Raw genomic sequence first — 24501 nt, 5'->3', positions numbered from 1 at the left:
AAGGTCACACAGCTGACAATTGCCAGAACCGGGATTTGAACCCATGACCTCTGACTCCAAAGCCCGCACCCTTTCCACTGAACCATGCTGCTTATCTGTGCCTCAGTTACCTCATCTGCAAAGTGGGGATTCAGTACCTGTTCTCCCACTTATCAATCAATGGTAGTTATTATTATTATTCTAGACTGTGAGCCCACTGTTGGGTAGGGACCGTCTCTATATGTTGCCAATTTGTACTTCCCAAGCGCTTAGTACAGGGCCCTGCACACAGTAAGCGCTCAATAAATACGATTGAGTGAATGAATGAATATTAATAATAATGGTACTTGTTCAGCGCTTACTATGTGCCAAGCACTGTTCTAAGCACTGGGGTAAATACAAGCTAATCAGATTGGAAACAGTCCCTGTCCTGCATGGGGCTCACGGTCTCCATCCCCATTTTCCAGAAGTGAGAAATGAAATGACTTGAGCACTGTGGCTGTGTTCAGTCAATCAATCAATCGTATTTATTGAGCACTTACTGTGTGCAGAGCACTGTACTAAGTGCTTGGGAAGTACAAGTTGGCAATGTATAGAGACAGTCCCTACCCAACAGTGGGCTCACCCCACGGGCCCTCTGCTCCCTCGTCTCCACCGAGAAGCTGTGTGGCCTGCTGGACAAAGCCGGTCCTGGGAGCCAGAGGACCTGAGTTCTAATCCAAGCTCTGTCACCCATCTTCTCCTTAACATTGGGCAAGTCACGTAACTTCTCTGGGCTTCAGTGACCTCATTAATGTCCGTCTTCCGCCCTAGGCTGTAAACTTGTTATGCACGGGGAATGTGTCCGATAATTCTCCCAGCTCTGTTTTATTGTACTCCCCCGAGCGCTTAATATAGTGCCCTGCACACAGTAAACGCTCAGTAAATACCGTTGATTGATTGATAAATCTATGACTGTCTAAATTTGAGCAAACCTCCCAACCCAGAACTCTATTCAGAATATGAAAGGTCCTGAAAGCAAGTAGATCTTAATACATAGTTGGGTTTTTAGAGCGTTAAAAACACACATAGTAAGCATTTAATAAATGCCATTGATTGACCTGTAAAATGGGGGTTAAAATGGTGAGCCCTGCGGGGCACGGACTGTGTCCAACCTGATTAGCCTGTGTCTACCCCAGCACTTAGTACAGTGTCTGACACCAAGTAAGCACTTTTACAAATACCATTAAAAAAACAACAAAAACCCCCACAAAACAAAACTCTCCATTAAGGAGAGCCACGTTTTGGAGAGGTGTGGGCTGCTGTGGTTTGGAGATTGACTTCTTGAAGAGGATTTGAGTCCGAATCAAGAGACGGAGAAGGGAAGGAAGAGGGAGTTTATTCTGCCCCAGCACTTAGAACAGTGCTTTGCACATAGTAAGCGCTTAATAAATGCCATCATCATCATCATCATTGTCTTAATAGTCATATTAATGCTTATTTTCCCCCTCTAGACTCTAAGCTCATTTTAGGCAGGGAACATGTTTGCTAATTCTGTTGTAGTGGACTCTCCCAAGCGCTTAGTACACTGCTCTTCACAAAGTAAGCACTCAATAAATACAATTCATTGATTGACTAAGGGGGTTAGTTAATAGATTAATTACCTATTAATTTATTTATATTGGTGTCTGTCTCCCCCTCTGGACTGTGAGTTCATTGGGGGCAGGGAATGTGTCTGATGTTATATTGTACTCTCCCAAGCGCTGAGTACAGTGCTCTGCACACAGTGAGCGCTCAATAAATACAAATGAATGAATGAATGGGGTGTGGTAGGGGTCTTAGCAAATCCCAGGATGAGATTAAAGTTCAGGGTTTAACGAGAAAATATTGGGAGTCCCGAGGACGTGAGTACAGTGCTCTGCACACAGTGAGCGCTCAATAAATACAAATGAATGAATGAATGGGGTGTGGTAGGGGTCTTAGCAAATCCCAGGATGAGATTAAAGTTCAGGGTTTAACGAGAAAATATTGGGAGTCCCGAGGACGTGGGCTAGGTGTAGACCAATGGGGCTAAGTAATGGCGGTGACAGATTTAGTCTTCCTATCTCATGTTTGAAAAGCCAAAAATAGATTCTCTATGTGCCATAGGAAATATATAGTTTACCCAGTGATTGGACAGTGGTAGGAATGGGTGGTATTGATTGAGGGTTTTTTTCCTCCCTCCCTTCTTTTCCCTTCCCAGCCCCTCTCTTCCCCTTCCTTGTGAATTGAGATGTTATCCTGTTAACAACCTGTCCCGTTAGAATTAAGTCACTTCACTGATAAAATCTGCAGAGGGTAAAGCACCTCGGGAGCTACTTTGTTTTTTACGAGTACTTAATCGGAAAACTGTGTTTATTTGGTTCTAAAAAAAAAAAAACCAACAAAACCCCTAAAACCCAGCTATTTAATTCATCGGATAGAGTTATTTTACCTCAGTGGTCAGAGGCATTTCTTTAAGAGGCTGTGGTTTACAGAACCCCAGGCTGGGTTAGGTAGGAAGCCCAATTCTAAAAGACATGCTTCCTTCCCTCAAGGATCTTACAGTCTAAGCGGGGAGGGAAGGGGAGAGATGGCCCCTGTGGACAATTTCCATTTACAAGATGAAATAAGGGAAAAACCGTAATCATAATGGTGGTATTTGTTAAGCGCTTACTATGTGCCAAGCACTGTTCTAAACGCTGGAATAGGTACGGGGTAATCAAGTTGTCCCATGTGGGGTTCACACTTTGAATCCCCATTTTATAGACGAGGTAACTGAGGCAAATGATATAAAAATGGAAAATCCATAAATGGAAAAGCCCAGCCTTGAATAATTTCATCCAAATGGTCTGGATACTTGTATCCTGATTTGATTCTGCATTAGCCTCTGACCTTTCTGTCTCTATATGTTGCCGATTTGTACTTCCCAAATGCTTAGTACAGTGCTTTGCAAACAGTAAGTGCTCAATAAATATGATTGAATGAGTGAATTTCTTTTTTTTTTTTGATACAAACTGAAGTTGTCATGCTTCTGTGTGGCCTGGTGGAAGGAGTCTTGGCGAGGCCATCGGAGGACTTGGATCCTAGTCCCGGCTCTGCCACTCGTCTGTTGTGTGACCTTGGGCAAGTCCCGTCCCTACTCTGGGCCTCTGTTTCCTTGTCTGTAAAATGAGGATTAAATCCCACTCCCTCCTACCTAGACTCTGAGCCCCATATGGGACAGGGACTATGTCCAAACTGGTAACCATGTATCTACCCCAGTGCTTGGCACAGAGTCAGCACTTTCCCAACACCATAACTATTATTATTATTGCCTTCCCTGGGCCTCCATTTCCGCATCCGTAAAATGGGGATTCGATCCCCTTGGCCAGTGAATTCCATGAAGGATGGGTGGGGAATGTGTCTGTTTAGTGTTGTATCATCCTCTCCCAAGTGCTTAGTACGGAGCTCTGCACACTGTAAGCGCTCAATAAATACGATTGAACAAATGAATATCATCTTATACAAGCCCTGGTGCTTGGCACAGAGTAAGCGCACAGCAAATGCCACAGTTCTAAATTATTCTTCTTCGGACTTGTCGGGCGGGTTCCCTGAGCGCCTATTCTGAGGAGAGTGCCAAAGCAGGTGGTTGGGAGAAGAGGGAGACCGGAATTAGGTGTTTGTTGGTGGGTTGGTAGGTAAGAGAGACACAAGATGCCGATCTTTTCCCTGCGAGGGAGGATCTCACCAGCAGAAGATGTTGAGCCGCTCACTTTGGCTCATCCTCCTCTCCCATGGGCAGAGCAATAACCCCCTCGGGGGCAGCCGAGGGGAAAACAACTTCTCTCCACCTGCTCCCTTATTTTGCACTTGAATAATAATAGTAATAACAATAATTATGGTATTAGTTAAGGTGCCAGACACTGTACTAAGCGCTGGGGTGGATACAAGCAAATTGGGTTGGACACAGTCCCTGACGTCCCCATGGGGCTTGCAGTCTCGATCTCCATTTTACAGATGAGGTAACTGAGGCACAGAGAGGATAAGTGACTTGCTCAAGATCACACAGGTGGCTGAGTCAGGATTGGAGCCCATGACCTTCTGATTCCCAGGCCTGTGGTCTATCCGCTAGGCCATTCTGCTTCTCTTGAATCAGGAGGATGGGTGCCTGCTTCCTCACGCCCGTTATTGGGTAGGGACCGTCTCTATATGTTGCCAACTTGTACTCTCCAAGGGCTTAGTACAGTGCTCTGCACACAGTAAGCGCTCAGTAAATACGATTGATTGAATGAATGAATGACCACAGCCATTATTTATTTCTTCATGTTAATGTCTGTCTCCCCCTGTAGATTGGAAGCTCGTTGTGGGCAGGTAATGTGCCTGCTTATTGCTATATTGTACTCTCCCAAGTGCTTAGTACAATGCTCTGCACACAGTAAGCACTCAAACAATACCATTGATGGATTGGGTGCTTCCAGGAGAGCAAGTCGCCCCCCTCTGCCCTCCCCCAAACTCCTTAAGCCCCTTTGGGAGGCAAGTTTGTCTGGGAGCGGCAGAGTGACCCCCCCCAGCCCAGAGACTGCAGGCCCCCTCCCCATGGCATCATCGCAGCAGCAGTATTTTTGAGCGCTTACTATGTACAGACCACTGTATGAAGTGCTTGGGAGAGTATAATAATAATAATGGCATTTATTGTATAGTACAACAGACTTGGTAGACAATGTTCTCTGCCCCCAGGAAACCCGATTCCCCCTCTCCCAGCCCCATAGCACTTATGTCCATATCTGTAATTTTATTTATTTCTATTGATGTCTGTCTCCCCCCACTCTAGACTCTAAGCTCACTGTGGGCAGGGAATGAGACTCTATTTTTGTTAATGAGACTCTTTGAGCTTACAAATCTCCTCACTTTTGTTGGGCTGAAGAAAGGCTGATCAACTCGTATCTATCCCAGCGCTTAATAGAGTGTCTGGCACATAATAAGAGCTTAACAAATACCATTATTATTATTATGGCCGGAAATGGCAATGTTACAGTGTCAAGCGGCAGTTAGGGTCTACTTAGATTCTTTAAGCTCTCTTGCAAAGTGCTGGTCATCCATCGTAATCGGGACCTATAGCCAATCAATTGATCGTATTTATTGAGTGCTTAGTGTGCACAGAGCACCATTCTAAGCACTTGGCAGAGTACAATAGAAAAGAGTGAGACCTGTTCCCTGCTTACAACGAGCTTACAGTCTAGAGGGGGAGACAGACATGAATAGAAATTAATAAATTAATAAATTATGGGCGTGGGCTCAAGTGGTGTGGGGGTGGGTGGGGTGAATGTTATGTAAAGTGTAAAACCCTTTGATTCCTGGAACTGGAATGCCAGCATCCCTGTGGCTGTTGTCTTTCAGTGGAGGCTTTTATTCACTCAGTCGTTCATTCGATCATAGTTATTGAGCACTTAGTGTGCAGAGCACTGTACTAACTGCTTGGGAGAGGACAATAGACCAATAAACAGACACATTCCCTGCCCACAACAGGTTTACAGTCTAGAGGGGGAGACTGACACTAATATAAATGAATAAATTACAGATATGTACGTAAGTGCTGGCTTTTAAAATGTGATATTTGATAGTTCTCTTGGAGGGGGCGGGGATAGGAGACTCCAGTCTCCGGGATTACTCTAATCGTTATCATTACCAACCCCGGGAGCTGAGGACAAATTGCTTTGAATTATTTGACCAACCTATGTGGCTCTTTTATCCCAGGCAAATTGAAATGGAGAGCAGAGCCAGTGGCTGGCAAATTCTCTCAGTGTAGACGGGCAGCCTAGCTACCCAGCCGAAACCCCTTTCATTCATCAGTAGGGAGGGTTGCTTGTCGAATGGAATACATCTGTTTATTGTTTGAGGGCCCTCTCCCAGGCACTTAGTAATAATTACAGTCGCGTGAATGAATGAACCACATAAGGAATTCAACTGCATTTTTGCTTTGCCTATGTAGAGATCCTCATCTTCCCTGTTATTGTCATGAGAAGCAGCATGGCGTAGTGGATAGAGCATGAGCCCTGGAGTCAGAAGGTCATGGGTTCTAATTCCGACTCCACTTGCTTATCGGCTGTGTGGGCTTGGACAAGTCATTTCACTTTTCTGTGCCTCAGTCATCTCATCTGTATAATGGGGCTTGAGACCGTGAGCCCCACATGAGACAGGGCCTGTGTCCAACTCGATTGGCTCGTATCCATCCACCCCAGCGCTTTGTACAGTTCCTGGCGCAAAGTAAGTGCTTAACAAGTACCGTTAAAAAGCGCTTAATACAGGCCTCTAGTCTTCAGCACACAGGAGATCGTAGGCTTACTGAAGGCAGGGATTGTGTCTTGTTAAACTCTCTTGTACTCTCAAAAAAGCCTAAGACAGTGTGCACTGCACTGTTTGGTGCTCAATAAATCTTACTGATTGATTTCTCCCTCTCAGTGGGGCAAATGGTTGTATTAGGTTGACTATTTTGCCAAATGACATAATAATAATAATAATAATAATAATAATAATTATGGTATTTGTCAAGCTCTTACTTTGTGCCAAGCACTGTTCTAAGCACTGGGGTAGATACAAGGTAATCAGTTTGGACACAGTCCCTGTTCCGCATGAGGCTCACACTCTTAATCCCCATTTTACATATGAGGTAACTGAGGCACAGAGAAGTGAAGTGACTTGCCCAAGGTCACACAGCAGACAAGTGGTAGAGCCAGAATTAGAACCCACGACCTCTGACTCCCAAGCCTGTGCTCTTGACACTAGGCCACGCTGCTTCCCATATTTAATATAAATATGATATTTCAAATCCATAGAGGAGTTTGTTTTGTTTTTTGTTTTTTTTAATCTAGTACCTATTCTGCCTACATATACTGTCTTCTTTGAGCTATGGTCAATGATTTCCATTATGGCTATTTTAAAATTTGGTGAAAAGAAAACATGCTTTAATGAAATGCAGAACATTAATAATTAATGTTAAGTATCACAATGTTTGCTTATCCCAAATTCTGGCGAGATTTTATTTTAATGCTACTGTAGTTAATCCTGAATTACAGTTACACTCTCCCTGAGCGGTCTACAACGTTTACTTTCAAACCAAATGAAAACACTACTTTTGGAGTTTTAGTGGAAAGTTTGAATGAATTAGTAATGATAGGCCACTTAAAATACTTTTTTTTTCAGGTGCTAAAATAACCCATTTAATTTTCCCCAGTGATGTGAGGTCATTCATTCATTCATTCATTCAATCATATTTATTGAGTGCTTACTGTGTGCAGAGCACTGCACTAAGCACTTGGGAAGTACAAGCTATTAAGCGCTTGCCTTGTGCAAAGCACTGTACTAAGCACTGAGAAGAATTACAACAGACACATTTCCTTCCCACAGTGAGCTTACAGTCTAGGGGGGGGACAGACATTAATATAAATATAAATAAGAGGGTATCATTCCTTTGCAAGGCCAACTTTGCAGGGGATATCTTCGTGCCACAACTCTGCATTTAGTGGGAGGAATTTATATATTACTCTATTTTATTTGTACATATTTATTCTATTTATTTTATTTTGTTAATATGTTTTGTTTTGTTCTGTGTCCCCCTTCTAGACTGTGAGCCCACTGTTGGGTAGGGACCGTCTCTATATGTTGCCAACTTGTACTTCCCAAGCGTTTAGTACAGTGCTCTGCACACAGTAAGCTCTCAATAAATATGATTGAATGAATGAATGAAAGGGATGCTCACTCCTCTGAGCGCTAAGCACTTAATACAGTGCTCTGCCCATAGAAAGCGCTCCATAAATTCATTCATTCATTCATCCAATCGTATTTATTGAGCACTTACTGTGTGCAGAGCACTGTACTAAACGCTTGGGAAGTACAAGTTGGTAACATATAGAGACGGTCCCTACCCAACAGTGGGCTCACAGTCTAGAAGGGAGAGATATAGAACAAAACAAAACATATTAACAAAATACAATAAGTAGAATAAATATGTACAAGTAAAATAAATAAATAGAGTAATAAATACCACCGATGAATTGATTGATTGATTGAGGAGACGTTAGTGAGAAGCAGCATGGCCTAGTGAGAAGAGCTCAGACTTGGGGAGTCAGAGAACCCGAGTTCTAATCCTGGCTCTTCCAGGTGAACTTGGGCCACTTCATCTCCCTGAGCTTCAGGTGCCTCATCTGTAAAATGGGGATTAAATACATGCTCTCCTTCCCATTTAGACTGTGAGCCCCATGTGGGACAAAGGACAGTGTCCTATCTGCATGTGCTTTACCTACCCCAGACTGTAGTTTAGTGCTTGGTACATAGCGCTTAACAAAAACCACAAGTATTATTATTATTATTGCTACTTCTGCTATCTTATGGGAAGGAATTACTGGTGAAGCTTGGATCTGATGCTTAAAAAGAAAATGCTTATTATGAGTGTTTGCATGTCCACCCAGTTCTATATTAATAGTGCCTTTGTTTCCTCGTGCTATAATGAGCTTCTCACTGTAGTTCATACTTGTTAGCGTGAGGAATCACCTGAAGCGGATTTTGTGGTGACACTTTCGACGACGAGAAAAATGCAGTCCCCCCCGCCCCACTCCGCCTTCTGGTAGGCAGAATCACAAATTCCACACCACCTAGAAACTCTAGTCACCATCCCAAAGCGATAAGAAGGTGAAAAGATTTATTAAAAGAAATAATGTACCTGTCAACAGGAAGGCCTTCAGAAAACTGAACCCAAGTTGGAAAGACGTCATTAAAATCTCCTCTCTAGCTGGATTGTCCTCGAGGGAAATTTGGGGATTTGAACACAGCACTTGTTTAGGATAACGAGATCTCTCTGAAACCTGGGACCAGGGCATTAAGGGCATCTAAAAATGGGAGTTGCCAAGGATAAGGTACAGACTTGGCACTCCCATGCTGCTGAGGATATGGCACACTTGATCCTTGCCAGAGTGAAATCCACAGTGCTTTGCACACACTAAGCACTCAATAAATACGATCGAATGAATGAATCATTATTATTTTGGTACTCGTTAAGGGCTTCCCATATGTCAAGCACTGTTCTAAGCGCTGGGATAGATACAAGATAATAAGGTTGGATCTAGTCCCTGTCCCACATGGGGCTCAGTCTAAACAGAGCATTACTTAATGACGGCTCGTCTCCTCCGAGAGGACTTCCCTGATTAAACCCTCATTTCCTCTTCTCCCCCTCCCTTCGGCATCGCCTTGATTTGCTCCCTTTATAATAATAATAATTTTGGTATTTGTTAAGCGCTTACTGTGCGCAAAGCACTGTTCTAAGCGCTGGGGAGGATACAAGGTGATCAGGTTGTCCCATGAGGGGCTCACAGTCTTAATCCCCATTTTACAGATGAGGTAACTGAGGCACAGAGAAGTTAAGTGACTTGCCCAAAGTCACACAGCTGACAAGTGGTAGAGCTGGGATTTGAACCCATGACCTCTGCCTCCTAAGCCCGTGCTCTTTTCACTGAGCCACGCTGCTTCTTTATTCACCCCTCCCTCAGCCCCACAGCGCTAACCTCAAGATCCATCCTTTATTTATTTCTATTCCTGTCCGTCTCCCCAGCTAGACTAAACTCACTGTGGGGAGGGAATGAGTCTATAATATTGTTTCCTTGTACTCTCCCAATTGCTTACTCCAGCTTGCTGGAGGCGCTCAATAAATACGATTGATTGATTGATCGATTGATAGTGCAGTGGCAACCTCCGTCCAGGCATCACCAGACACTGTGCCCTACAGGGGAAAGCATAAGAAAAGCAGCATGGCTCAATGGAAAGAGCCCGGGCTTTGGTGTCAGAGGTCATGGGTTCAAATCCCGGCTCCTCCACTTGTCAGCTGTGTGACTTTGGGCAAGTCACTTCACTTCTCTGGGCCTCAGTTACCTCATCTGTAAAATGGGGATTAAGACTGTGAGCCCTACGTGGGACAACCTGATCACCTTGTAACCTCCCCAGCGCTTAGAACAGTGCTTTGCACATAGTAAGTGCTTAATAAATGCCATTATTATTATTATTATTATTATTATTATTCTCTGGGCCTCAGTTACCTCATCTGTAAATGGGGATTAAGACTGTGAGTCCCCTTGGGACAACCTGATTACCTTGTAACCTCCCCAGTGCTTAGAACAGTGCTTTGCACGTAGTAAGTGCTTAATAAATGCCATCATTATTATTATTATTATTATTATTGTTATTATTCTCTGGGCCTCAGTTACCTCCTCTGTAAAATGGGGATTAAGACTGTGAGTCCCCTTGGGACAACCTGATCACCTTGTAACCTCCCCAGTGCTTAGAACAGTGCTTTGCACATAGTAAGCGCTTAATAAATGCCATTATTATTATTATTTGCCTGAAGGTCAGGCAATCAATCAATCCATCAATGGTATTTATTGAGCGCTGACTGTGTGCAGAAGACTGTGCCAAGTGCTTGGGAGAGGACAGTAGTGCAACAACTTCAACAGGTTGGTGGAGGAAAAAGGATGTTTGTTTGGAGACTGTGTCCCGGTGGAGGGAATGATTTGGAGTCACTCAGTCCAAGTGGAATGGCATTTAGGACGGTGTCTTATTTAAGCCCTGATCCCCAGAGCCTCAAAGCAGTAGGGCTAGCAGGCTGGCAACTGTCATTTCTGAGGCTCGATTTTGCCCATTTTCTCTTAGGAGAGAATTAAAAGATGAAAAGTCCAATCTTTTTTTTTTTTTTTTTACTAGCTTGAAAGGATGGTTACCCATTCAAAAAGCTGTCTCATTTCTGGGGGAAATAAAATGAGGCGCAAGTGCATAGATAATGACATGTAGACATCCTGCTATTTCTGGAGAAGAGATAAGGTGACATCTTGAGGCATTTAGAAGCAACACCTTATTATAATCACCTTATAAATATCTTTTTTTCATAAAATATGTAGTTTTTTTTAACGATCCAAGTCCGTGATCACTAAGTCAATGACACCAACTTCATTTTCTTAGAAATACTTCTTTAGGGTTCCACTGAAGAGTAAAAATTATGATTATAATAATAATAATGATGGCATTTATTAAGTGCTTACTGTGTGCAAAGCACTATTCTAAGCACTGGGGAGGTTACAAGGTGATCAGGTTGTCCCACGGGGGGCTCACAGTCTTAATCCCCATTTTACAGATGAGGTAACTGAGGCACAGAGAAGTTAAGTGACTTGTCCAAAGTCACACAGCTAAGTAGCGGAGCCGGGATTTGAACCCATGACCGCTGACTCCAAAGCCTGTGCTCTTTCCACTGAGCCACACTGCTTCTCTAGGTATTTGTTAAGTGCTTACTATGTGCCAGGCACTGTTCTAAGCGCTGGGGGGTGTACAAGGTGATCAGGTTGTCCCTCTTGGGACTCACAGTCTTAATCTTCTAGACTGTGAGCCCACTATTGGGTAGGGACTGTCTCTATATGTTGCCAACTTGTACTTCCCAAGGGCTTAGTACAGTGCTCTGCACACAGCGCTCAATAAATACGATTGAATGAATGAATGAATGAATTTTACAGATGAGGTAACTGAGGCTAAGTGACTTGCCCAAGGTCATACAGCAGACACGTGGTGGAACCGGGATTAGAACCCATGACTTCTGACTCCCAAGCCCGGGCTCTTTCCACTGAGCCACGCTGCTTCTGGGTAGAAACAAATCGGGTTGGACACAGTCAGATTAAGGTCCTGCATGGTTTCAGGAAAGTCTGGAGAACCCCACTGTTGGATAGGGACAGTCTCTATATGTTGCCAACTTGTACTTCCCAAGCGCTTAGTACAGTGCTGTGCACACAGTAAGCACTCAATAAATATGATTGATTGATTGATTGATTGGAGAACCTGAATGGAGATGCCTTCATAACCATGACTGTAGGACACCATAGACAACCAAAAGCCCTAGAAGCAGTGTGGCTTAGTGGAAAGAGCCGGGGCCTGGGAGACGGAGGACCTGTGTCCTAATCCCGGCTCTGCCAATTGCTTACCGTGTGACCTTGGGCAAGTCGTTTCACTTCCTCTCTGCTCCTGTTTCCTCATCTGTAAAATGGGGCTTCAGTACCTGTTCTCCCCCCTACTCAGACTGTAAGCCCCCTGTGGGACAGGACCTGACCTAATTAACTTAGGTCATACCCCAGAGCTCAGAGCAGTGTTTGACACACACTGAACAAGAACCGTTAATAGAAAAGCTGTCCTCAGTGTGGAAACAAATCAGATGTAGCCTTGGTTCCTCCATCCTCATTTCTAGGGGGATTTTGTTGCTACAGTTACGAAAGAAGCGGATGACATCACCTGTGTGGCTTTTAATAGAGCTGAATGACTATACTGTAGAGTGTTCTCTGATAGCTGCTATTGAGAGTGAAACCCTGGAACAGAGCCCAGTTAGTAATGCTGTTCCTATATTGCTGCAGTCCTATGCTTTAGACAGAAAGAAAAATCCAACTTAGTGAAGGAAAAATATTTCCCTCTCTGACCTTGTCATGTACTGGACAAGAGTGGAGTGAGATTTTGGTGGCCGCCTCCAATTACCATGCGCTTCTCCCTCTTTCCCCCCTCCCCACAGCTGTAGGGCCCTTAAAAAATCCCCTGGGTGATTTGGCTTTGCTTAAAACAGGAGCAGAAGTCCCTTAATGATGGGGCAGGTCTCCCCCCAATTCAGTTTTCAGGTACCCCTGTTCCCTCAGCGTGGCCTAGTGCTCAGAGCCTGGGTTTGGGAATCGGAGGACGTGGGTTCTAATCCCAGCTCTGCCACTTGTCTGCTGTGTGACCTTGGGTAAGTCACTTCACTTCCCTGGGCCTCAGTCACCTCATCTGCGCAGCGGGCCTCAAGACTGTGAGCCCCGCGTGGGACAGGGACTGTGTCCAACCTGATTACCTTGTATCTACGCTAGGGCTTAGAACAGTGCTTGCAACATACTAAGTGCTTAAATACCATAATTATGATTATTATGGGGCTCGGGCCCCGGAGATTTGCTGAAGTCTGGAGCAAACTCTGGGTTGTTCCAGAAGCCGTGCATGTGTGTGTCCTTCCATCCCCAGCCTAAGGTACCCCCGGGTCAGCATGACATCAAACTAAAGGACTGTAGAGTAATGACAGTATCTACCCTGATATCCTTATTTTTCTGGGAGATTTGGACCAGCCACAGATGTCTCTTTTGGCTCCCTGAGTGGTTTCAATCAAGATCGCTTGGGAATAATGCTAGAAAACAGTGAATGTCGGAGAGCAAGTCAGGGTCACCTGCCCCGCTTTCCCAGAGGGCAGCCTATCCACCAGCTTCGGGAGTCATCCCGCGGTCCCGAGCTTGGGGACCCGGGAGGAACTAAAACGCTCAGGTAGCAGCTGCCCGGTGAGGAATGAGGTGTCCCATCTTTCATATTTATTGAGCCCTTACTGTGTGCAGAGCACTGTACTAAGACCTCGGGGTAGATACAGGGTTATGAGGTTGGACACAGTCCCTGTCCCCTTGGGGCTCACAGTTTTAATCTCCATTTTACAGATGAGGAAACTGAGGCACAGAGAAGTGAAGAGATTTGCCCAAGGTCATAAAGCAGACAAGTGGCAGAGCCAGGACTAGAACCCAGGCCTTCCCATACTGAGGCCCCCTTTTCCTCTGCTTCTCCTCCCCTCTCAATCACACCGACTCCCTCCCTCTCCTCTTCACTCCTCCCCGCCCCATAGCACTTGTGTATATATGTACATATTTATTATTCTATATATTTTATGAATGATGTTTATATAGCTATAATTATATTTATATTGATGCTATTTATGCCTGTCTACTTGTTTTGTTGTCTGTCTCCCCACTTGTAGACTGAGCCCATTGTTGGGTAGGGATTGTCTCTATCTATTGCCGAATTGTACTTTCCAAGAGCTTAGTACAGTGCTCTGCACACAGTAAGCGCTCAATAAATACGATTGAATGAATGAAAGAACCCCGGTCCTTCTGACGCCCAGGCTCTATCCACTAGGTCACTCTGCTTCCAGATATGGATGGGGAACCAAATTACAAAACGGATTCTCCAAACCTAAAGAACCTGTCGATACAGATTCTAAAATTAATTTATCCCACCTTTGCCATTTTTCGTGCTGTGGAGACAATTAATGTTAATGTCGTCGTTAGGAAGAAAGACAGGTTGGCTCCCAGATGGAGGTGTTGAAGAGGCTATTTTGGGAAGGCTCTGTCAGCATCACGTTCGCCACTTTGGGTTTTGGAATTCCATAGATCCTTTTGATCTCTAATAATAATAATGGTGGCATATATTAAGCGCTTACTATGTGCAAAGCACTGTTCTAAGCGCTGGGGAGGTTACAAGGTGATCAGGTTGTCCCACGGGGGGCTCACAGTCTTGATCCTCATTTTACAGATGAGGTAACTGAGGCACAGAGAATTGTACTTTCCCAAGCGCTTAGTAAAGTACTCTGCACACAGTAAGCGCTTAAATAAATGCGATTGAATGAATGAATGAACGAGACATGAGACTCATTTGCCTCTAGACTGTAAATTCATTGTGGGCAGGGATTGTGTCTGTTCATTGTTGTATTGTACTCTCCCATGTTCTTAGTACAGTGCTCTGCACACAGTAAACAGTCCATTAATACGACTGAATTAATGAATTTCCAAAGCCAGGTGGAAAGCCAAGCGCATTGGCAGTGTAGAGGACTCCTGCAAAGTGGATGCCAATACGTTTGCTCTCGCGTGCTGTATTGGAAAGCGTAGCCTAGACGAAAAATGTAAATTCTTTAAGTTATTTATATTAAGATCCGTCTCCACCTCTACACTGTAAGATCATTGTGAACAAAGGACGCGTCTACTAACTCTGTCGCGTCATACTCTCCGAAGCTCTTAGTCCAGTGCTGTGCGCACTGTAAGCGCTTCATAAATACCATTGATTGGTTGATTGTACAGTCTGTCCTCCGGGTAGGATGCACAAATTTGGCAAGTGTGGAATTCTCTTGGGAACTGGAAGCTGGAGGAAAACTGTTGACTCCAACATCTTCACCTGGAGTGAGCATTTGACAGTGCCGGTGGGAGAGAGGTGGGTGTGGCGTAGGGAATAGATCCTTGGCTTGGGAGTCATAGGACCTGGGTTCTAGTCCCGGCTCCACCGCTTGTCTGCCGCGTGACCTTGGACGAGTCACTTCACTTCTCTGGGCCTCAGTTCCCTCATCTGTAAAATGGGGATTAAGACTGTGAGCCCCGTGTGGGACAAGGATTGGGTCCAACATGATCGTCTTGTATGTATCTCGGCGCTTAGTGTAGTGCCTGGCACAGAGTAGGCGCTTAACAGATGCCATTTAAAAGAAAAAAGTCTGTGGGCAACTCGGAGTTGCAAAACGCATCAGCTTAATTATCCCTGAGAACAGGGTTTTTAAGGTCAGGCTGCTCGTGGCTGCTGCATTGCTCTTGCTAAACTGGAAATGAAGATATACTGTGCACGCAGGGTAGAACTAGCTCTCTAATTGAAGTGATTTTCTATTTGCTATATTTGGATAAAACGATCAGAAAATATAATGGTGGGTGCGTTATGTAGATTAATCATTGCTTTAGGTCGTCGTGACAAGAATTTCTCCAGAAGTCTGAAGAGATCGATCAAACGCAGTCCCGTAGCTCTGGACAGTTCCACACGTCTCTCAGTGGTCAGTGTTAGGTGAAGAAGTGGCTAGTGGTTTGCAGGCTGGACTATTTGACATTCCAGATGAGAGTGCTCAGACCTGTGGCGAACCGAGTTGGAGCTCAAATTACAATCCTGAGAGGTGATGGCTCAGTGGAAAGAGCACAGGCTTTGGAGTCAGAGGTCGTGGGTTCAAATTCCGACTCCGCCAATTGCCAGCTATATAACTTGGGGCAAGTCACTTTACTTCCCTGTGCCTCAGTTAACCTCATCTATAAAATGGGGATTAAGACTGTGAGCCCCCCGTGGGACAATCTGATCACCTTGTAACCTCCCCAGCACTTAGAACAGTGCTTTGCACATAGTAAGCGCTTAATAAATGCTATCATTATTATTTACCACCCTCAGAGGCAAGCAGTTTGGCCTAGTGGCTAGAGCCCGGGCTTGGGAATCGAATGGATGTGGGTTCTAATCCTGGCTCTGCCACATGTTTTGCTGTGTGACCTTGGGTAAGTCACTTCACTTCTCTGGGCTTCAGTTACCTCCTCTGTAAAATGGGGATTAAGCCTGGCAGACCCATGTGGGACAGGGACTGTGTCTGACCTCACTACTTTGTGGAAGCATAAAGGCTTTTTAAAGGGAGGAGAAGGGGCTAGTACAGTGCTTTGCACACAATAAGTGCTCAATAAATATGATTGAATGAATGAATAATAATAATAGTATTATTAAGTGCGTACTATGTGCCAGGCACTATACTAAGCACTGGGCTCCAGACAAGCAAATTGGGTTGGACACAATCCTTGTCCCACCTAGGGTCTCACAGGATTAACCAGCGTGGTTTAGTGGAAAGAGCACGGGTTTGGGAGTCAGAGGACGTGGGTTCTTATCCCGGCTCCCCCACTTGTCTGCTGTGTGACCTTGGGCAAGTCACTTCACTTCTCTGTGCCTCAGTAACCTCATCTGGAAAATGGGGATTAAAAAATGTGAGCCCCACGTGGGACAACCTGATTACCCCGTATCTACCCCAGCACTTAGAACAGTGCTTGGGACAGAGTAAGCACTTAACAAATACCATCATCATTATTATTATTATTAATCGCCATTTGACAGCCGAAGGAACTGAGTCCCAGAGAAGTGAAGCGACTTGCCCAAGGTCACACAGCAGAGAAGTGGCAAGAGGTGGAACTGGAAACTATGTCCTTCTGACTCCCGGGCCTGGGCTGTAGCCACTAGGCCATCCTGCCGGTGGCTAGTCCTTTTGGTCCGTTTGCCAGGGTGGCTCTTCCAGTGACCCTATGAGCATCAGGGACTTGGGCCGGGGCTGGTTTCCCTCCCCTCCTCTGTGGTGCATTGCAGCACAGGAAAGGGAGAGCAGCAAATCCTTGTGGAACGCAGATCCCCAAAATGAATGGAACCTAGCTTCCCAAGGATCCGCTGACGTGTTCATTAGTAGCTAGCGGGTTGTGGGGACTTGAAATATTAAGGAACAATATTCCAATTATGCCAATATTTGATGCCTGACTTTTGTTAGTAATAAGCAGAAATACACTGCACTTCTTATGACTCAAGGTTTATTTTCTAATTCCGAGGGAGTCCTGATTAGATACTGATGTCCTGAAGCCAGGAATTTCAGCCTGGAAAATCGCTCAGACAACATGAGCTGGTTCTGGACTTCAGTTATTTATTTATTTTCAATGGCTTTTGTTAAGCGCTCTGTGCCAGGCACTGTACTAAGCTCTGGGTAGTTACAAGATAATCAGGTTGGACACAGTCCATGTCCAACATGAGGCGCACGGTCTGAATCTCCATTTTCCAGCTGTGGTAACTGAGGCCCAGTGAAGTGACTTTCCCAAGGTCATTCAGCAGACTAATAACAGAGCCGGGATTAGAACCCAGGTCCTTCTGACTCTCAGGCCCGGGCTCTATCTACTAAGCCATGCTGTAGGAAATGCAATACAGAAGGACTGAAAACTCTTTCCATAAGAGATAGTAATACCACTTTTTAGCAAATCACATTTATTGAGCATTTACTGTGTGCAAGCACTGTACTAAGCGCTTGGGAGAATACAATAGAACAATATAACAGATACATTGCTGTCCACAATGAGCTTATGGTCTAGAGTGGGAGAACCTGCCCAGGGATACAGGAAATCAAATGGAAAAGGCCAGCAGGGAGGACCATTCCGATTCTTTCCTGCTTTTGACGTTTTTTGTTTTTTTTTTAACCTCAGCCCAGCCCAGCTGTTCCAGCTTCCTGTTGCCCGGGAAATTTAAACCCAGAGCAGGGAATGGAAAGCTGGGGATCAGTGAGCATGGGAGGAAATTTCCTTACTGGTTGGACACTGGACGGAGACCTCCATTTCCAGTTCATCTGAGGGGCAACCTTCACGTCAGACCGGTGTAGGTGCAAAGTGGCCGGTTTCCAAGGCCTGGGTTTTGATTTAGAGTAATCTCTAGATTGCATTCTCTGCAAAGCCTCCTTGGTAAAATTTCATCCCAATGAAATCACATGATGAAATTCTCGCACTGCAAAAAAACCCAAATAAACCCAAAACAAGGAGGCGTATATATTTATGCACGTACATACATGGAGAGAAAGAGAGCAAACATGGGTCTGGGATTTTGAAGGACCTGGGTTCTAATCTCAGCTCCGTTACTTGTCTATTGGGTGACTTTGGGCAAATCACTTCTTCTCTGAGCCTCAGTTCCCTCATCTATCAAATGGGGATTAAGCCTGTGAGCCCATTTGGGGCAGGGAATGGAAGGAAAGGAGACAGAAAGAAAGAGAAAAGAGAGGCGAGAGAGAGAAAGAAAAAGAGAGAAAGGGATAATTGCAAAAGAGGGAGTCATTATTGGGTCACAAAGGGGAATGCAAGGGACAAACAGGGAGAAAAAGAGGCCAAAAGAAATGGGGGATGGGGTCAGAAAAATCCTATGAATTTTTCAGGAATCTCAGGCAGGGTCTGGGTACCGTATCTGAGGAAAAACTGTTACAGTTGAATCTGGTTCACTGCCTTAATTTTCCATTTCCCTTTGATGAAAGGACCCAACATATTCCCTGGAAGGATTGGGCAGCACTCCCTATTTGTTTGTTTATTTATTCATTGGATTTTTTAAAAAATGGTGCCCTTTGTTTAAAACTTTAGCGTGCAAACCCAAGAAAATCATTTATTAAAATATGTAGCACAGATAACTGCAGCAGTGACAAATATAATAATAAAATCATTGGAGCTCAGGCTATCACCTGAGAAGCAGCCTGGCCTAGTGGATAGAGCCCGGGCCTGGGAATCAGAAAGTCATGGGTTCTAATTCCGACTCTGCCACTTGTCTGTTGTGTGACTTTGGGCAAATCACTTCACTTCTCAGTGCTCCAGTTACCTAATCTGGAAAATGGGGATGGAGACTGTGAACCCCAAGTGAGACAGGGACTGTGTCCAACCCCATTTACTTGTCTCCACCCCACCGCTTAGTACAGAGTCTGGCACATAGCAAGAACTCAAGTACTATCATTATTATTATTGTTATTATTATTATTATTATTATTATTATTATTATTATTGTTATTATTATTATTATCTGGGTTGGCTAGTTTTTCAAAAAGGAGAGTTTTGCCTACTGTCTTAAAAGTTCAGTGCCGAAATGTGGCTACTGCTGTGCTGTGAATGCTTTAGACTTACTTGTATAATAAGTCTGGTTATCACAATAAAAAAAGAACTGCCTCTCTTTTTTCTTCTACTGCCGTACATTTTATAATGACATTATGTCCATTTGTTCTGTTTCAGACGGTCCGTCACGGTTTCCCATATCAGCCTACAGCTTTGGCTTTTGACCCAGTTCAGAAAATCTTGGCTATCGGGACGAGAACAGGCGCTATCAGAATGTATCCTTTAATGGTGAATATTCCTTACACTAACTGACCATGTATCTGTACTGTCACCAACCTCTGCATATCCAAATCTTGAGGTAAGCAGATTTTCCTAAGTACCTCAATGTGAATGATTTCTTCTTAAAGAAAAAGCATCAGTGGTTAAAAAAAAAAGCATGGCCTGTTCAATTTCCATTTGTGTTTCTGATATTTTGTTTAACGAGTGACTGAAGATGACGCTTCAAAAATGAGTTTGTGAATGGGAAAATGTGACTTCTGAACCTTGTCTAAGGAGAGCATTCTTTTTTCCCCCAGGGTCAGGGGACATTCGGTCAATCAGTCAATGGTATTTATTGAGCGCTTATTGTCTGTAGAGTGCTGTACTAAGCACTTGGGAAAGTACAGTATAACAGAGTTGGTAGACATGTTCCCTGCCCAGGAGGTGCTTATGTTCTAGAGGGAAAGACATACATATAAATAAATAAATTATGGCTATGTACATAATTGCTGTGGGACTGATGGGGTGAATAAAGGGTATACATTCAAGTGGGGAGAGACATACATAAATATAAATGAATTATGGCTAGGTACCTAATTGTTGTGGGACTGAGAATGGAGTGAATAAAGGGTATACACCTGAGTGCAAGGGTGACTCAGAAGGGAGTGGGAGAAGAGGAAAGGAGGGCATAGTTAGAGGAGACAGTTGCAAAAGAAAGCATGACCTGCGTTGAGCTCTTTCCTTCTGATAGAAGCTTACTCCAGCTTCTCTGTCTCCTTCCATCTCCCACCCACAAGAGAACTCAGAAGGAGGGAGATTTCTCTTTATTTCTGGTGGTGATTGTATGTGGGGACGGGGGGTAACAGAGTAGTCGTAAAGAAGGAAAATTAGATGTAAAACACTAATTTTTCATTTGGATTTTCAAGCCGTGGTTGAGAGGGAAATCTATGACTTGATCTCAGTGAAGACTCCATGTCAGAGCAATAGAAGATGGAGTGGTTTTGGGTGGGTTTTTTTTTGTATTTGTTAAGCATTTACTATGTGCCAGGCAATGTACTAAGCCTTGGAATAGTTACAAGTTAATCAGGATGGACACATTCCTTGCCCCACATAGGACTCATAGTCTTAATTCCCATTTTATAGATGAAGTAACTGAGGCACAGAGAAGTGAAGTGACTTACCCAAGTCACACAGCTGACAAGTGGCAGAGCCGGAATTAGAACCCAGGTCTCTCGGACTCCAAGGCCCCTCTTTCCACAAGGCCATGTTGCTTCTCAAGAAGCAACAGAAGAAGGCAGGAGAATTATATTTATTTCTGGCAGCGAGAACTGGGTGATTGAGGAGTGGGCAAGAAAGTAGTTCTGAGGAAGGAAAGTTGGTTGCTAAGGCATTACTTTTCATTCTTGTTTTTCAAGCCATGATTGAGAGGGAAGTGTATGACTTGATCACTGTGAAGACTCCACTTCAGAATAAAAGAAGATGGAATGTATTCTCGGATACGCTGTACTTTTGTACATTTAAGTGGTCGTAAAAAACAAGACATTTAGGAAAGTTAATGATTCTAATTTTTGTCTCAAGTGGGCTTTACCTTTAAATTGCCTTGCAGTGGCTTACATAATCTACTTGAGTTTTTTGAAGACAGTTCAGTTCGGATTGTCTATAGAAATCAAAGATAAGGTAATGCTACCATTTGGGGGCTTCTTGGTGGCTAGGAATGATTTGCGATTTTTAGTAAAATAGTCTTCTATAATTTTCATTTCTAAGTTCAGCATTCTGGCGTAAATAATTTGAAATCAAGAGAAGATTGAGCACTCACTCCATCTTCAAGTGGAAGTGAATTTTTAAGTTTAAATCAGGGTTCTCAAATTTCCCCCATAGCATCCCCCCCTAAAGATTCTTCATAGTATTCCCATTTCCTCGTTGTCCCTCATCCCAAGAACCCAGACCATTTCTTGGAAGCACCTCCATTTCCCACATCAGATTTGGGGCTCTACAATTCCAGTCTTTTCTCAGCAACATAGTGAGTGAAATGTCTACTATTGCTGAAGTCTGTGCTATGTGTTGGGTAATAATAATAATAATGATGATGGCATTTATTAAGCGCTTACTATGTGCAAAGCACTGTTCTGGATAGATACAGATACCACAGATCAGGCACAATCCCTCTCCCACATAGAACTCATAATCTATGTGGGTTTTCTTTATTTGTTTTTGGTTTTTTAAAAATGATTTGGGCACCTGAATCATTAAGAATTGAGGGCATGGGTAAACAGCAGTTGCAGTATGTCCATGAGGAACTTTATACTGAAAAAGAGAAACCATTGAAGTTTTCAAATGGCTCAGTGGCAAGAGCCTGGGCTTGAGTGTCAGCGGTCATGGGTTCTAATCCCGGCTCCGCTGCTTGTCAGCTGTGTGACTTTGGGCAAGTCACTTAACTTCTCTGTGCCTCAGTTACCTCATCTGTAAAATGGGGATGAAGACTGTGAGCCCCCCTTGGGACAATCTGATCACCCTGTAACCTCTCCAGCACTTAGAACCGTGCTTGGCACATAGTAAGTGCTTAACAAATGCCATCAATATTATTATTATTATTATTATTATTTTTGGACCAGCAAAACATCTGAAACCAAGAAAAACATTTTTGATCTCCTTACTGCCAGATTTATGTAGGCTAAATTAGTTCCCCCAAATTCCTCTCAAGTTGAATTCACTTCTAAGTTTAGCATTTTTATTGCTGATTTAGAATTACTTCTCTCCCTCTGAAAATGGAATTTATAATACAATGACTATTAACTATAAAACAGAATCACAAAGGGCCTGCGCAGATATTAATGAAAGCCTAGTAATTTGCAGAAAGATGTAGGCTTGAATCAGCATATAATACCTTAATTTAGCTCCTTTCTCCTGTAAGTCCCAAATCGTTTGCCGATGGAGAGAATTCATCCTCACAACATCCCAGTGAAGAGGGAAGGAAAGGTGTTAGTAAGCTTGATTCCTGACAATCAGTCAATTATTCAGTGGCATTAATTGAGTGCTTACTGTGTGCAGAGCACTGTACTTAGACTGTAAGCTCACTGGGGCAGGGAATGTGTCTGTATTGCTATTTTGTACTCTCCCAAACGCTTAGTACAGTGCTCTGCACCTAATAGGGACTCAGTAAATATTGTCAAATGAGTTGTATTGCATGGTTTGGGGTTTCATTTTTCATAAATGAAAAAGAATCGGAAAAGATGTTAAGACATCTGGGATCTTTTCCACTTCTTCTACGAAATGAAGCCATCTAAGTAAGCACTGCTGAACAGTTACCCTGCGGAGGATGTGATAGAATCCAGGATTCTTCATCTCCCGATTTCTCAGGCGCCTGAGAGCACAGCTTCCTTGCCAACGTCTTGGGGGAGGGGCCGATTTTTGGATTTGTCTTGGGGGATCGCTTGGATACTTATTTATGCTTTTCTCTCGTTGTCCCGACCGCTCGCTTGAAAGGCTTCAGCTCAGTTGTGTTTTTGTGAAAAGTCAAGGGCGGGCATTGAACCCGCTCCAGGCCACTTCGATTTCTGGTTCGAGGCTAAGAAAATGGTAGTTAAAAAAAGACGTGCTTTCCACCCCCGTTCTCACTAGTCAGCTAAGTGGATCAGAAAAATGCACTCCCGCCCCTGCCCTGCATGGAATATTCAGAATATTAGAGAAGCAGCGTGGCTCAGTGGAAAGAGCCCGGGCTTTGGAGTCAGAGATCATGGGTTCAAATCCCGCCTCCGCCACTTGTCAGCTGTGTGACTTTGGGCAAGTCACTTAACTTCTCTGTGCCTCCGTTACCTCATCTGTAAAATGGGGATGAAGACTGTGAGCCCCATGTGGGACAACCTAATGACCTTGTACCCCCCCCCCCCCCAGGATTTAGAACAGTGCTTTGCACATAGTAAGCGCTTACCAGGAATATTAGGCAGTCAGTCACTGTACTAAACGCTTGGGAGAGTACAATAGAATATTAAACAGATACATTCCCTGCCTTCAACAAGTTTATAGTCTAGAGTGGGAGACAGACATTAATAGAAATAAATAAATTACAGATATGGACATATGTGCTGCGGGGCTGGAAGAGGGGATGAATAAAGGGAGCAAGTCAGGGCGATGCAGAACGGAGTGGGAAAAGAGGGCTTAATCAGGGAAGGCCTCTCAGGGGAAGGAAGGGCTTTGAACTGGGGGAGAGGAATTGCCTGTCGGATTTGAGGAGGGAGGGCGTTCCAGGCTGGGGGTAGAAAGGGGGCTAGAGGTCGACGGCGAGATAGGCGAGATTGAGGTACATTGAGAAGGTTGGAATTAGAGGAGTGAAGTTTGTGGGCTGAGTTGTAGGAGAGTAGTGAGATGAGGTAGAAGTGGGCATGGAGACAGAGGGCCTTAAAAGGGATGGTGAGGAGGAGTTTCTGTTTGATGCGAAGGTGGATGGGTAACCACTGGAGGGTCTTGAAGAGAATACGTGTCCCGGGTGGCTAACTGTGGTGCTGTGGCAGGGCGTGTGAGAGCCAGCTCAGAAACAGTGAGTCGAGTACCAATCAGTAAATCAGTGGTATTTTTTGAGTGCTTTCTGTGGGCAGAGCACTGTACTAACTGCTTCAGAAAATACGCTATATCAGAGCTGGTGGATATGTTCCCTGCTCACAATGATGATGATGGTAATGATGATGGCATTTATTAAGCGCTTACTATGTGCAAAGCACTGTTCTAAGCGCTGGGAAGGTTACAAGGTGATAAGGTTGTCCCACGGGGGGCTCGCAGTCTTCACCCCCATTTTACAGATGAGGTAACTGAGGGAAAGAGAAGTGAAGTGACTTGCCCACAGTCACACAGCTGACAGTTGCCAGAGCCGGGATTTAAACCCATGACCTCTGACTCCAAAGCCCGGGCTCTTTCCACTGAGCCACGCTGCTTCTCTAGGAGGAGGAGCTTACTAGTAGTAATAGTATTTTGTAAGTGATTACTGTGCCCAGAGCACTGTACTAAGCGCTGGGAAAATGTATACAATGCGGAAGGAGACGTGGACTCTGTCCCTTTG

General features: G+C 44.3%; 1 protein-coding gene across 7 annotated transcripts in view; it reads left to right on the top strand.

Annotated features, from left to right (window-relative positions):
- STXBP5L (syntaxin binding protein 5 like) overlaps positions 1–24501 on the top strand; it is a 170059-nt gene that overhangs the window by 8515 nt on the left and 137043 nt on the right. For all 7 annotated transcript variants that reach the window (XM_038757591.1, XM_038757589.1, XM_038757586.1 and 4 more), the window contains exon 2: positions 19371–19468. In XM_038757591.1, coding sequence (XP_038613519.1) covers positions 19371–19468 — 98 coding nt within the window. The remainder of the gene's footprint in view (positions 1–19370; positions 19469–24501) is intronic.

This window comes from Tachyglossus aculeatus, chromosome 16 (genome assembly GCF_015852505.1).
Source record: "Tachyglossus aculeatus isolate mTacAcu1 chromosome 16, mTacAcu1.pri, whole genome shotgun sequence".
Taxonomy (NCBI): Eukaryota; Metazoa; Chordata; class Mammalia; order Monotremata; family Tachyglossidae; genus Tachyglossus; species Tachyglossus aculeatus.
The sequence above is the reverse complement of the archived record's forward strand: the minus strand, read 5'-3'. Positions and strand labels throughout refer to the sequence as shown.